At 36.9% G+C, this 12880-nt stretch overlaps 1 protein-coding gene across 2 annotated transcripts in view; it reads left to right on the top strand.

Annotated features, from left to right (window-relative positions):
• Positions 1 to 12880, top strand: part of ripor3 (RIPOR family member 3) — a 38830-nt gene that overhangs the window by 10664 nt on the left and 15286 nt on the right. For both annotated transcript variants that reach the window (XM_032548439.1, XM_032548440.1), the window contains exons 2-6: positions 577 to 647; positions 10410 to 10508; positions 11812 to 11964; positions 12640 to 12718; positions 12800 to 12823. In XM_032548439.1, coding sequence (XP_032404330.1) covers positions 10411 to 10508; positions 11812 to 11964; positions 12640 to 12718; positions 12800 to 12823 — 354 coding nt within the window. In that variant the 5' untranslated portion in view covers positions 577 to 647; position 10410. The remainder of the gene's footprint in view (positions 1 to 576; positions 648 to 10409; positions 10509 to 11811; positions 11965 to 12639; positions 12719 to 12799; positions 12824 to 12880) is intronic.

The following is a 12880-nucleotide window of genomic DNA, read 5'->3' as shown; positions in this document are numbered from 1 at the left end:
GATGTGTGCCATATTATCTTATTTACTTGAAAGCTGATAAACACTACATTTACAGTAAACAAGTTAAGTTTGATATATCTAAAAACAATCTGGAACATTTTACATGTGTAATAGTATGTAGTTTGTATTAGTCAATGTTTTTAAATTTATTACAATCACATTTTTTATTTATTTATTTATTTTTAGAAAGATTGCAGCCAACATCAACTTACAATCTCAGCAGCATTTTAGTCAGAAATATCAAACTTCTTCAAGTCAAATTAGTTTGCCTGACTGTTTTATTTTAATTTTTTGGTGAAAAACGCTTGTAATGAATATTTTAGTCTGGAAGATCTGACGGTTTTGACCCTTCATATGGTTCTCTGAAACATTTTCTCAGACTCTCCAATGGCAAAAAAGCTTATGTGCAATATATAATGTGTATTTATATATACAGGAAAAACTTTGGTAGTCATGTAATTTCAATGAAATCTCTAGACAAACACAACTAAATTCCATTTGCACCAAAAATATGCAAGAAAAAAGAGAAAGCTTTTGGAAATGTAATAGAGTAATTTCTTGATGTATTTTTTGCAGATTTAGAGGATGAAGTGACACCAAAGTGACTCTGAGCCCTGACATCATTACAAACGGAGCAGAAAAACGAGGTAACATTGACAATTGAAAACGTTTTGACTGAAATCGGACCAAACTGTGGAAATGAACAGCTTTACGTTCGCAGCTCTGAGCATCTGATAAACACAAACAGTCTGGTCTTAATCCACAACTGGATTCCAAAGCTTTCAACATTTTTCAGATTTTTTTCCTCTATTTTTATTGATAAACACAATCAGACGAGGATTATCCCTATCGACTTTCAAACAGATGTCGCTGTGGCGCGTTGGCATGTTCATCTTCAGAGGACAGAGATGGATGTTGGTGGAAAGTTGTTTGGATTTGTGTTGGAGAGGAAAAAAGAACAAAAGGAATTAATTTGGTCCGATCTGAGATGTTAACAAGAAATATGATTATTTTATTTGTTTAAGTGCAAAACAGAAAAAGTGATTTTTGACCCTCATGTCCTTTTGATCAAAGGTTTTCATACCTCTACATTAACCAATACTATATATATATATATCTTTTTTTAAATTTTATTTAATTTTTCAGGCGTTTTCCGTTGTTGCTGGTGTTGTAAATTGATGTCAGAATTTTTCTTCTGTTATTGTCTTTTTCCATCTTTTCAGGATGTTTTACTGTACATTGTGTGTGAGGTAACAACCTGATCTTCTGTTTTCAGACCAAGTCAGTCTACAGATTAAACAACTAAATCTCTCTTAATTTATTTACCTAAATTTTTCTCCTGCAGAATCCATCTCTGAACATCCAAACTCATGTTTTGTTTTACAAAACGTAAAAAGAGTTTTGCAGAAACCAAAATGAGAAATTTTATTTTTTAGGTATAAGAAAATAAGCAAATTTAGTCATTTATGTTTAATAAATAATTAAAAAGCTGATTAAAAAACAGTATCTGGGTATATGTGGAGCTGCAAGACAATGAAAAAATTCTGGATGTTTAAAGACGAACAATTTGTGTTGACAATATTTTCTACTGTAAGATGTTTTATGTGAGAATTTTGCTCCAAAGAATATAAATCTTTTTAATAAATTAAAAATAAAATGCAGATATAAAATGTAAAAAATTAACTGACAGTCTACACCAAACATTTTGTATCTAACCAGCTGACTGACCGTTGAAGACTTCTTGAAAACCTGGTTAAACGCTGATCAAGACTCAACCAAAGCTGCCGTCTCTCTTTGAGTTTTCAACAACACAACTTCTGTAAATAAATAAAACTAAAAACTAAAATAAAGCTAAAAATTAACAGAAAACAATGAAAATTCAGTCAAATTAAAGTTTACAGTACGAAGCGCGGCCTGCTGAATGCGCTCTTGGATGAATCGTGAGTAGCCATCTACAACAACATACTTCTTCACCCCAGAGACCATGAGTCATCTGTGACCTTTGACCTCCTCTAATATGAGCCAGCAAATCATGTTTCATTGGGCCCTGAGCTGGAGGTGAAGAGTGTCTGAGATGATTTAAAAGCAGAGATTCAGATTTAATTAATACAAGTTTCATTGGATTTAGATGAGGGGTCCTTCTCACAGACGGGCTGCCCCTAGCTGAGCCTGCTGAAAAATCTTTGTGGACAAATTGATGGCTACTTTTAGGATGTTTGGTTTGTGTTGCAGAGATTTACCATCGTCTTCCAGGAAGAAATGTGGTCGGAAAAAAATCCTGAATGATCGTGATCGGCGATTACTTAAACGTTTGGTCAAATCAAATCGAAGAAAAACAACAGCAGAACTCAGGAGTATGTTTAATTGTGAACGCAAAAGCATTTCCACACGCACAATGCGAAGGGAACTCAAGGGGTTGGGATTGAACAGCTGTGTAGCCGTAAGAAAACCTCTAATCAGTAAGGCTAACCAGAAAAAAAGGCTTCAGTTTGCTAGGGAGCATAAAGATTGGACTCTGGAGGAATGGAAGAGGGTCATGTGGTCTGATGAGTCCAGATTTACCCTGTTCCAGAGTGATGGGCGCATCAGGGTAAGAAGAGAGGCAGGTGAAGTGATGCACCCATCATGCCTAGTGCCTACTATACAAGCCTGTGGGGGCAGTGCTATGATCTGGGGTTGCTGCAGTTGGTCAGGTCTAGGTTCAGCAACATTGTGGCCCAAAGAATGAGGTCAGCTGACTACCTGAATATACTGAATGACCAGGTTATTCCATCAATGGATTTTGTCTTCCCAAATGGAACGGGCATATTCCAAGATGACAATGCCAGGATTCATGGGGCTCACATTGTGAAAGAGTGGTTCAGGGAGCATGAGACATCTTTTTCACACATGGATTGGCCACCACAGAGTCCAGACCTTAACCCCACTGAGAATCTTTGGGATGTGCTGGAGAAGGCTTTGTGCAGTGGTCAGACTCTCCCATCATCAATACAAGATCTTGGTGAAAGATTAATGCAACACTGGATGGAAATAAATCTTGTGACACTGCAGAAGCTTATTGAAACAATGCCACAGCGAATGCGGGCTGTAATCAAAGCTAAAGGCGGTCCAACAAAATATTAGAGAGTGTGACCATTTTTTGGTGGCGACTATTTTTTTGGCCAGGCAGTGTATTTTCTATATATTTTTTTGGCCAGGCAGTGTATTTTCTATATATTTTTTTGGCCAGGCAGTGTATTTTCTATATATTTTTTTGGCCAGGCAGTGTATTTTCTATATTTTTTTGTTTATTTACTCAGACATCTTCCATGTTCTGTGACTCGAGTCAGTTGAGGCTACCGCTAAGTAGCTGCTAACTTTTTTTTTTTTTTTTTTTGCAAATGTATTACCAGTTGGCTGAATGAAGTTTTTACATTTCTTTGGATATACCGGTTTTACATTAAATTCATAATTGTCTTTGAAAGGTTTTAAATTGTCTTAATTCAGACTTTTTAAGGTCTTAAATTGGTAAAACCTTTGCAGAAACTCTTTCTGAATTTTTATTTTGGATTTAGGTAGGTTAAGTAAAAATCAGTTTAGCTTTTTCTTTTATTCAGGTTTTAAAAACCGAGGGGGGGGGGGACACGGTGCTTTGTGCGATTTTGTTTTGAAACTGAATAATCAAAGAACAAAATACATGGATTTTCTTGCAACATTTTGAAAAATGTTTGGGAAACATAACTTGCTATTTATCTTTCTGCTTCAAGGACTCAGTAAATATTTGTATTCGATCATTATAAATGACTTTTAAAGGGTTTTTTTCCTCTGTTTTTTGGACAAATGATGGTGAGAAAATAGTTTGAAGTCGATAAAAGGGACTTTATAGGAGATCAGACTAATTAGAGGAGACTGAATGAAAGAAATGCTAATGCGTCTGCAGAAGCCACAGCTAAACGGCCCCACAGGCTGCAGACGGAGGAGGGAAAACGCCAGAGAAACCGAATTCCCTCCATTTTAGTGGTTTTAGTGTCTGGAGCCGCTGGCCTGCAGCAGAGCCTCACAAGGAACGCACACATCGCTGGCGAACACACACAGCCCTGACCTTTGACCTCCACACCATGCAGGACCCTGTAAATCACTAAAAGGTCAAAGCTAATTTTTTTTCACACAAACCCCCCAGTTTGCTGCCAGGCAACCCCCCCCCCTTCCATCACCTGAGGAATGTTAATGTCTCATTTCACTTTTTGTCTCATTTCACTTTTTGTCTCATTTCACTTTTTGTCTCATTTCACTTTTTGTCTCATTTCACTTTTTGTCTCATTTCACTTTTTGTCTCATTTCACTTTTTGCATCGGTGCAAATCAGCAAAATTCTTAAATCACAAAACTATTTCCAGTTTTTGTGATCCCTGAAATGCACGTTAATTTAAAGTTGATCTTATCGGCATTATCTTAAAAACCTTTTTCTCTTATATCATAAGGGCTGAATTTTTCATAATGTGCATAATTTTAAAACGCACATTATCTTTTAAAATCTTTGGGCGCGCCGTGGTGGCGTAGAGCAGCGGCCCCCAACCTTTTTAGTCGCGCGGACCGGTCAGCCCTTCGCAATCTTGCTGCGGACCGGGGGGGGTGTAGATGGGCAGTACAGTGAACCCTCGTTTTTCGCCCAGGTTCCGGTCCACAAAGAACCCGCGATAGGCGAAATCCGCAAAGTAGGAACCTTTATGTTTTTACAATTATTATACAATAAAATACTCCATAATAAATTGAAACCAAAGAACAAAACCTTTTTACAGGCCCAAACATTTGTTTAACAAATAAAAAGTACTGTATAAACATTTTTGTTTTACAAATAACTACTGTACTGTAAAATAATAATTTAATATGAACTGAAAGCGGATTCCAGTGCCCGAATTGCGGAGATCAGCGCCGCCCCACCGCGACCTGAGTTATTGGATTAGAACGGGAGAAAATAAAAAATGATTATGAAAAAACAAAACAAAGTACAGTAGCACAAATAGTGACTCTCGTGTATTTCACTGCTGTTCTGACTGAGCCGCTGCAGCCTGACTCCGCTCTGTAGCGGTTTTTCTTCTAAAGCCCGCGGTGCAGGTGTGTTTTTACGAGAGAAGAACATAGTTATCGGTAGCTGCTGTCGCTCTTTTTTCTTCTGGGCAAAAAGATTCTTATAAACCGACATGCCACCATCGATTATGTTAAATTTGGCAAGCTGTTTTACGTACGTGTACATATTAAACCGCAACGTTGTTGACACACAGGTAGAGAAGAAGCGGAGAGACTGTTTAGCCAATCAGAATGCAGAACACAATGCACGATGCAAATCCGCGAAGCAGCGAGACGGTGAAAGGTGAACCGCGATATGAAGAGGGTTCACTGTACGCTGATGTTGTTTTGTTACTCATTCTGCTGCAAGTTGGCTCAATTTTGACGCGCAAGATGTAACCTGTAAAATCCGGTGTAGGATTTTCAAAATAAAAGATCCGGAAGTAGTTCATTATTTCTTGCGCGTACCGGTACCGGTCCGCGGCCCGGTGGTTGGGGACCACTGGCGTAGTGGACAGCGCGACCCACGTTTGGAGGCCTTGAGTCCTCGACGCGGCCGTCGCGGGTTCGATTCCCGGACCCAGCGATATTTCCTTTCCTGTCAGCCTACTTTCATATAAGGGACACTAGAGCCCACAAAAAAAAAAAAAAAAAAAAAAATTGTCAGCTGTGTTAAATGGTGGCTGAATAAACAGAAAATGTTGTGGTTTTGTCACATTATTAAAGCTGGACATATTTATAAAACAGGAATCTACGACAGGTCATTGTAGAGAGAAGAAAAGATCATTTCTGCCAAAAAGTTCAGAAATCTTGAGTTTTCAAAATATGTGTCATAATCCACCATGAACAGAGATTTAACTGCCAGTGATGCGGACTGCAGCCTTTATTGCCAGTCCATATTTCATCTGTGGTGAAACTTTCTGCTTTCAGGTCAGTTTACACTTTAATTTGTTAGTCGTGCTTTTTATTCAGCTTCTTCTTGTGGTTTTGGCTCTGGAAGGAATGTTAAAACTTTGCGATAACCTGAGAAATCAGCCGTGCTACCTGGTGCTACAGGTCATCCCCTCATTTCTGGTTTAGCCGTTTAAATCTCCGCCTGACTGAGCGCCGATAAGATGGAGACTTAATGAGTCGAGTGTTTATTTTTCACAACAGAACCGCATAAAGTGAATCTTACGTCTCAAACCGATCTTTGTTTGGACCGTTTCTATTTACCACCGTTCAGCTACGGCCGCCATCTTTGATGCTGTACCAATCAGCGGTTCCGTTTAAGTTTGATCAGTGGCGCCCTCTGCTGGATGGCGGCCAAACTACAGCACTAAAAGATCTAAACGGCCTTGAACTAATTTTAATCTGATAAACCATTAATAGACAATTATAAAACAATTAATTTGTGCATTTCAAATAAAATAAACCTTGACTCAACAAATGACCATTAGTGAAAACTCAGTAATGGTGATTGGAGAATCGGGTATCTGAACAAACACAAGCATGCTTTTCTGTTTATTTAGAAAAATTGACATTTTATAATTATAATTCATGCATTTTTGTAAATACATCTCTGATCCATTCTCTCCATAGATCCAAAACTCATATTTTATGGCCACAGAATCTCCAGTTTTGTATCAGATCCTTGTATTGCTGCCATTCTGGGGCATCTGCTGCGTACTTTTTGTTTCTGCTGTGTTTTCCTTTTAATCCTCTGCAGATCCATGATTTCGTGCAAACACTTGACGTCTCTGTCACTTTATTTCAGTGAAACATCTTCAGCTGTGTCTGCTGAGGTTCGGTCGGCATGTTAAACGCTTTGTTTTTGCCGCATTAACTCGTTTTCGGGGATAAATCAAGTCCTACTGACCTTCATCTTTCTTCCACACTGTAGATGTTTGCATTGATATTTTTACCAGTTGTGTTTTTGTATTCCTGTTTAATTTAGCTTCATTTTGTGCCATGCGACGCCCCACAGCTCCGCCTCTCCTGTCTGTTCTGCTCTGCTTCAGAACCACACGGGGCGGTCTGCAGGAAATCCCCAAATTCCTTTTGAGAAACACAAAGAAAACACACTACGCTTTTTCCTAAACAAATGAACTAAATAAAAAGACTTTTGATTAAAAAGTGAACAGAAAGCAAAATATTCTGTTGATTATTAGATCAAAGTAGCTTCTGTAAACTTCAAATTGAAAGTTTGACTTTTTGTGGCACAGTTTCTTCTGAGAGTCTTCAAAACAGGAAAGACAAGAAAACATGCGACTCTAATTTGGAAGAATTATAACATGGTTGCATTTTTGGAAGAAGCGCACCATACCTAGCTTGTCTGCATGTTCAGTCGGAACAAATTCAAATTTGTAACGACTGAAACTGTGAAAAACAAACTTGGAAGGGTTTAAAATCTCCTGTAGCAAAGCTTAGCATCAAAACCTCATGGGAACCAAAAATTTAAGACAATTTTTCCAAAAAACATCCAGAAAGAAAAAGAGCAGGAAAGGGAAGTTAAAACAGCAACTGAATTATTTTATGCTGATTATTGATTAACTTCAGTTCATTGCTCAAATTAGTTTTAAAAGTTTTCTAATAGTGAATTAGATGATTGAATATTTCAGAAAAATCCTCCACATTCGGATACAAGAACGTAACTTAGCACAGATTTTCCCAGGAGCCGATAAAAAGATGAAAACTGATTTAATTTGATTCATAAAATAATATTTAAGCACTTGATTATTATCTTATGTGTCCATTTTAAGTCTGGAGGGCCACGTTAAACACTACAGCGGGCCGGCTTTGGCCCCTGAGCCTCGAGTTTGATCAAGTTCTAAATAGAGAATCATTAAAAACGGGTATTTTATAAGCATTTAAAGATGATTAATCATCTGAACAAAGTTCGGTTCTGATCTCTCCTGGCCTTGGTTGACTACTTAAAACCGTTTCTGGCCTCCGGTCCGGAGTATACGCAGATTCTGGGTCAGGACTACAACCTGGGTTGCTCTGACCTACTTCCATTGACAGCATGAGGCATTCCTGCCAGGATGTTTGTACTTGGATGACTTTGATTTAGTTTATCTGCTTAGAAACTCTAAAACATCGAAGTCGTTGCACAGAAAGAAAAGCTGGAACTTCAGGATGTTTGTTCAGATCCTCCTGCAGGATTGCAACAGTCCGACCCCATGGGACAAATTCCCGCTGCGTTTCTGCTGAACAAAATGCATGAGAAAACTCAACATGCACACAAATCATCTCCATATTATCGGCCATCTGGAAGCCAAATCACGTTTGTATAAAAATGCATCAATCACAGAAATCCATTTCATTCCTTTACATGATGAAGATGACGCATAAACCTTTAAATTTTTTATGTTTCAGCAGTTATTCCAAGCTGTGAAGTGTTTGATTTTGAATCTTCTGCAGGACATTTAAAGAAGATTTTCTGCAGAAGAACTGGAATATGTTTGAAGTCTTGGTTTGGATTCATTTAGAGAGAAAACAGATGATTACGATTAAGTTTTAATGTTGTTTTGGTTCCAACCAAACTGTAACGACCCACATGAAAAAGTGAGCAGATGTCAAACAGATTGTCTTACACAGCTTGTTGTTTTCTGGACATGGACTTTTTCTACTTTTATGTTATTTATATACATGCAAAGTAAAACATTTAATGTAATTAAATGCAGATTTTGGTTTAATTCCACTTTTGCATTTTAATTTATTTCTCTTTATTTGTAATCTTAGTTTTAGGTTTTCAAAATCTCTGCTTCAGTTGTTTTTATTCTTTGCATTACTATCTCAGTTTCTCCATCAGTCAAACATTCTGTCAACACATTTCTGTTCGGTTTTAGTTGTTGTCTCACTGCCTCTAACTTTCATTTTGCTCTTTAAATGGACGCTGGCTAATTGAAAGGAAAGTAAAGCGCAACAAAAGATGAAAACAACTAAAATCTTTGTTTTAATTTAAAAAAGAATCACCTCCGGCACGTTAGGCATTTAAAATGTGTATTTCTGCCATTGCAAACTTGCAGAACCGGGTCAGGACCTTGAGTTTGGTCACATATAATATTTGTGTTGCCTTTCCCATATTATTCCACTTATGTGATCCAGAGATGCTGTTCTGGATCATCTGACTCCGGTCTGGTTCTCTAGGTGTTTCTGCTGATAGTTGAAGATGAAAAAGACAAATGAGAAACAATTGGACCCAAAAGAGCTAAACATTAGTTTGAATGTTCCAGGTTTTATCCTGACTTATGCAAAACTGAATTATTTAAACCGGGTCAGATTCTCTGCTGCACAGCAACTCGGAGTGGGCGGGATCTCTGAAATGTGGGAAAATCCTGGTAATGTTTTCTGGTTTTGTTTGGAAAGGTTAAATCTGTTGTTTAAACCAGAAATTTGGCCCGGCACTGCAAACATTTAACTTTTATTGAAATGTTTCCCTTTAATTTCATTGCAATTCAGACTACACCTATTGAGCAACTTTTATAAAAAAGCAAATTTTACTGAACCCAAATCTGCTTTTAATTGACATGTTCAGTTTGCTAAGTATTGCTGGGAATACATCAAATCTTTTCTATTTTCTTTTATTAAACCCAGAAGAATTTTCAAACTATTTGCACACCACTTAACTACAAAAGAAATTATTGAATTAAAATATCCCATTCTGAATTTGTTGTCTATTAGGCTTTTTTTGTAATCTAAAAAAATACATTTTGGGGGCAAGAAAATCTTTATCATCATCATCATCATCATATTTATATTCCAGCGAAATAGGTTTTATTACAGACCTATTTCGCTGGAATAAGAAAGATAAATAAAATTGAAGTTTTTTAAATAGAAAAAGAGAAAATGGAACTCCTTTTTTTAAATTCAGTTAATTTGTTGCATGTAATCAAATTAAATTTTTTATGCTTAATTTATTTAATTTTGTTTGACATGGCAGTTTAATAAACTTCAGTTTATACAAGTAAATATATTAATTTGACTACTTGTAATAAAATAACTTTATTTTTCATTTGTTTCCTTTTTTCACTTCATGATCATCTTTAGTTTTTGAGCTGATCTGGAATCTGTGTTTTTATTTAATGTGTCAAACTCGAGGTTGGGGGGCCAAATCTGGTCCGTCAAAACTCAAAGCATCACATAAACAGATCCTTCAAGATAATTGTTGCTTAAATATTATTTTATAAATCAGTTTTTTTCTCTCAATGCTGCCAAATTACATAAAAGTGAAAGTAAATTTAATTGGTTTTATCAACATTTTGTGCCTTTCCAGGACATTTTTGATGTTATGACCTAAAATGAAAAAGAGTTTGACCTCTGTGATGCAGAAAATGAACTACTGACATTTTTTTTCCCCTTTAAATGAATTTTGTGCTGCAGGATGTCAGTGAAGCTGCGGTTCAACTCGCCGTCAGATGGAGGTCTGATCCACAGAAGCCGCTCTTTCACGGGTTTGGGCTCGCTGAGCGGCCGGCCGCGGTGAGTTACCTGAAGCTGATGGCGTCGGGAATAAACACTGATTACCAAATAAACACATCCTCTGGTGTCAAGGAAAATAATGACAGCTGTACGGTCAGCTTCTGATGCCTGGCCACAAATATTTCATGACTTTTGGTATGAATGAAGATAGATTTTATTTGTGATGAAACTGAGAGAAGCAATTTTTAGAGATGATTGGATTGAGTTTCTGCAGTAAATCTTCTTTTATAAACAGTCAGTGTCTAAGTATAAATATAAGTTGCAAAAACAAAAATACTCCAAGAAAATGCCATGAGTGACAACAGGTGGGATGTTTCTGAACATGAATTAAAATAAGTTCAATAATTTCCTATTGTATGATTTATCGTTTTTTTCTCTTTCTACCAAAAACCAGATGATAAAAGTCTTCAGTCTGGTGCTTTTGTCTCAACTAGCCCTTTTTTTAAAGGACAGTTTTATTTAGAGAGACCTCATTATTGTCGTTTCTGCGACAATAAATCACAAACTCAAGCATAAACTTAAACACTTTGGCTGTTTAAGATGGAAGTCGAAAAACATACAAAATGTGGAATTTGCATAATGAGTAATGCAGTAAACTGTTTCCTGAATGCCTGTGTGACTGCACAGTGGTGGTGGTGTTACATAATTAAATATGCAAATGCAGATTTTTAAACGAGTTGCTCAAATAGACGAGATCTGTTACAAATTATTTAAATTTCAGAAGTTTATTCTTGAGTTTGACTCAGTCTAAGCCAAATTTTTGTGAAATTTCATGCCATTAAAATTGTATTTAAATTATTTTGCCAATTTCTGACCGTGTTATAGTTGGTCTGTTTGATTTGTCCATCTTTCAGTTACACTCCTTTCTGAGGGTGAACAGATTCAATCAATCAAGTTTATTTGTATAGAATATTTCAGCAACAAGGCAACTTGTATGATAAAATACAGACACAGAACACAGTCAATAATTTAAACGTTACATTTAAACGCTTTTAATAGCAAATGCAGACGTGCAAACCGTCCGCCTCAGAGGTTTTATGTTCCAAAATCAGGTGTGAAATGTTTAAAATCCCAGTGCTGTTGGCCACTTCCTGTGTGTTTTTATACTCTACACAAACAGCAACATTCAGTAAAACCTGCTGCGTTTCTTCAGTGGGTCTCACAGGAACCATCATGTTGAGGCTTTGATGGGAAACAGGAACATGTCACAAAACGCTAAAACTCTTAAACTCATGAGTTTCAGTTTTCCACTGGAAAATCTGCACATTAAATATTTTTTTGATCATGTTGTTCTGGTTCTTAGGTCTTCCTCAATACGTAGCTCTTTCCGCTCCAAAGCCACAACAGGAAGTAAACCTCCCAGAATGCACCTCTCCCCCCGCCGAGGGTCGGCCACTACCTGGTCGCAGCCAGAGCAGGTGGACAGGATTTTCCAAGCACTGCGCAGCGGACTCAAGTATGTAGAAACCGACACGTTTCACAGTCTGTTATGATTTAACACCAGAAATACGACCAGCTGTTTAAAATACGCAACTTTGATTGATTTAATTAGACATTAATTTACAGAATATTGTATGTGTTTAAGTGGTTGATTTAATCTCATGACAATAAAATTTTAAAGAAAAAATGCTGCAATACCCAAACTGTGGCAGCAGGTGGCGATAGCATCAATCTAGATCATGTGCATGGCTGAAGCTGTTCTGGGCAGCGCTACTATTAGCATTAAATGCACCGAAACAACGAAGGAAAACGCTCTGAAAAGGTCAAATAAACATTTTTAATAGCTGTAGGAGTTGGATAAAATCTAAGTCTGGGGCTAGCCAGAGCGATTCACTAAGTTTTATTATAAATGAGTTTTAATAAAGTACCAAAGCAAATTTTTTCTTTTCTAACAGATTCGTTAATAAGTCATTTTTATGGACCTTTTAGTGAAGAAACTCAGATAGTAATCGGTGCGTTTAAAGCAAAAAGGTCATTTGTTCATTTGCCTACTTGTCAATTAACTGGTAAAATGTCCTTGAGCGAGAAACTCAGATCTTTAACAAAACGTAAATGTAATAACTAAATTGTTGACTGACTTTTGTGACGTCATAATGTGTACAACTTAGATTTTCACTTGTTTTGTGTGAAGGGAATATTTAGAGGTTCACCAGGCAGAGATGGAGCTCCTGTCATCACAGCAGAGAGAAACCAAGAGGAACTCCAGACTGGTGAGAAAAACTCAAACCATTATTTTCTGTATGGTTGGCGACAATTATGGTGTAAATAATGGATTTTCTTTCCATTTCCAGGCATTTCTATACGATCTGGAAAAGGTAAAAATGTTTTCACGTCTTGTTTACCTTCATGGTATTTTGATTTACTGGTAAAGA

The sequence above is a fragment of the Xiphophorus hellerii genome, chromosome 20 (genome assembly GCF_003331165.1).
Source record: "Xiphophorus hellerii strain 12219 chromosome 20, Xiphophorus_hellerii-4.1, whole genome shotgun sequence".
Lineage (NCBI taxonomy): Eukaryota > Metazoa > Chordata > Actinopteri > Cyprinodontiformes > Poeciliidae > Xiphophorus > Xiphophorus hellerii.
This window is presented reverse-complemented; position numbering and strand designations above follow the sequence as displayed.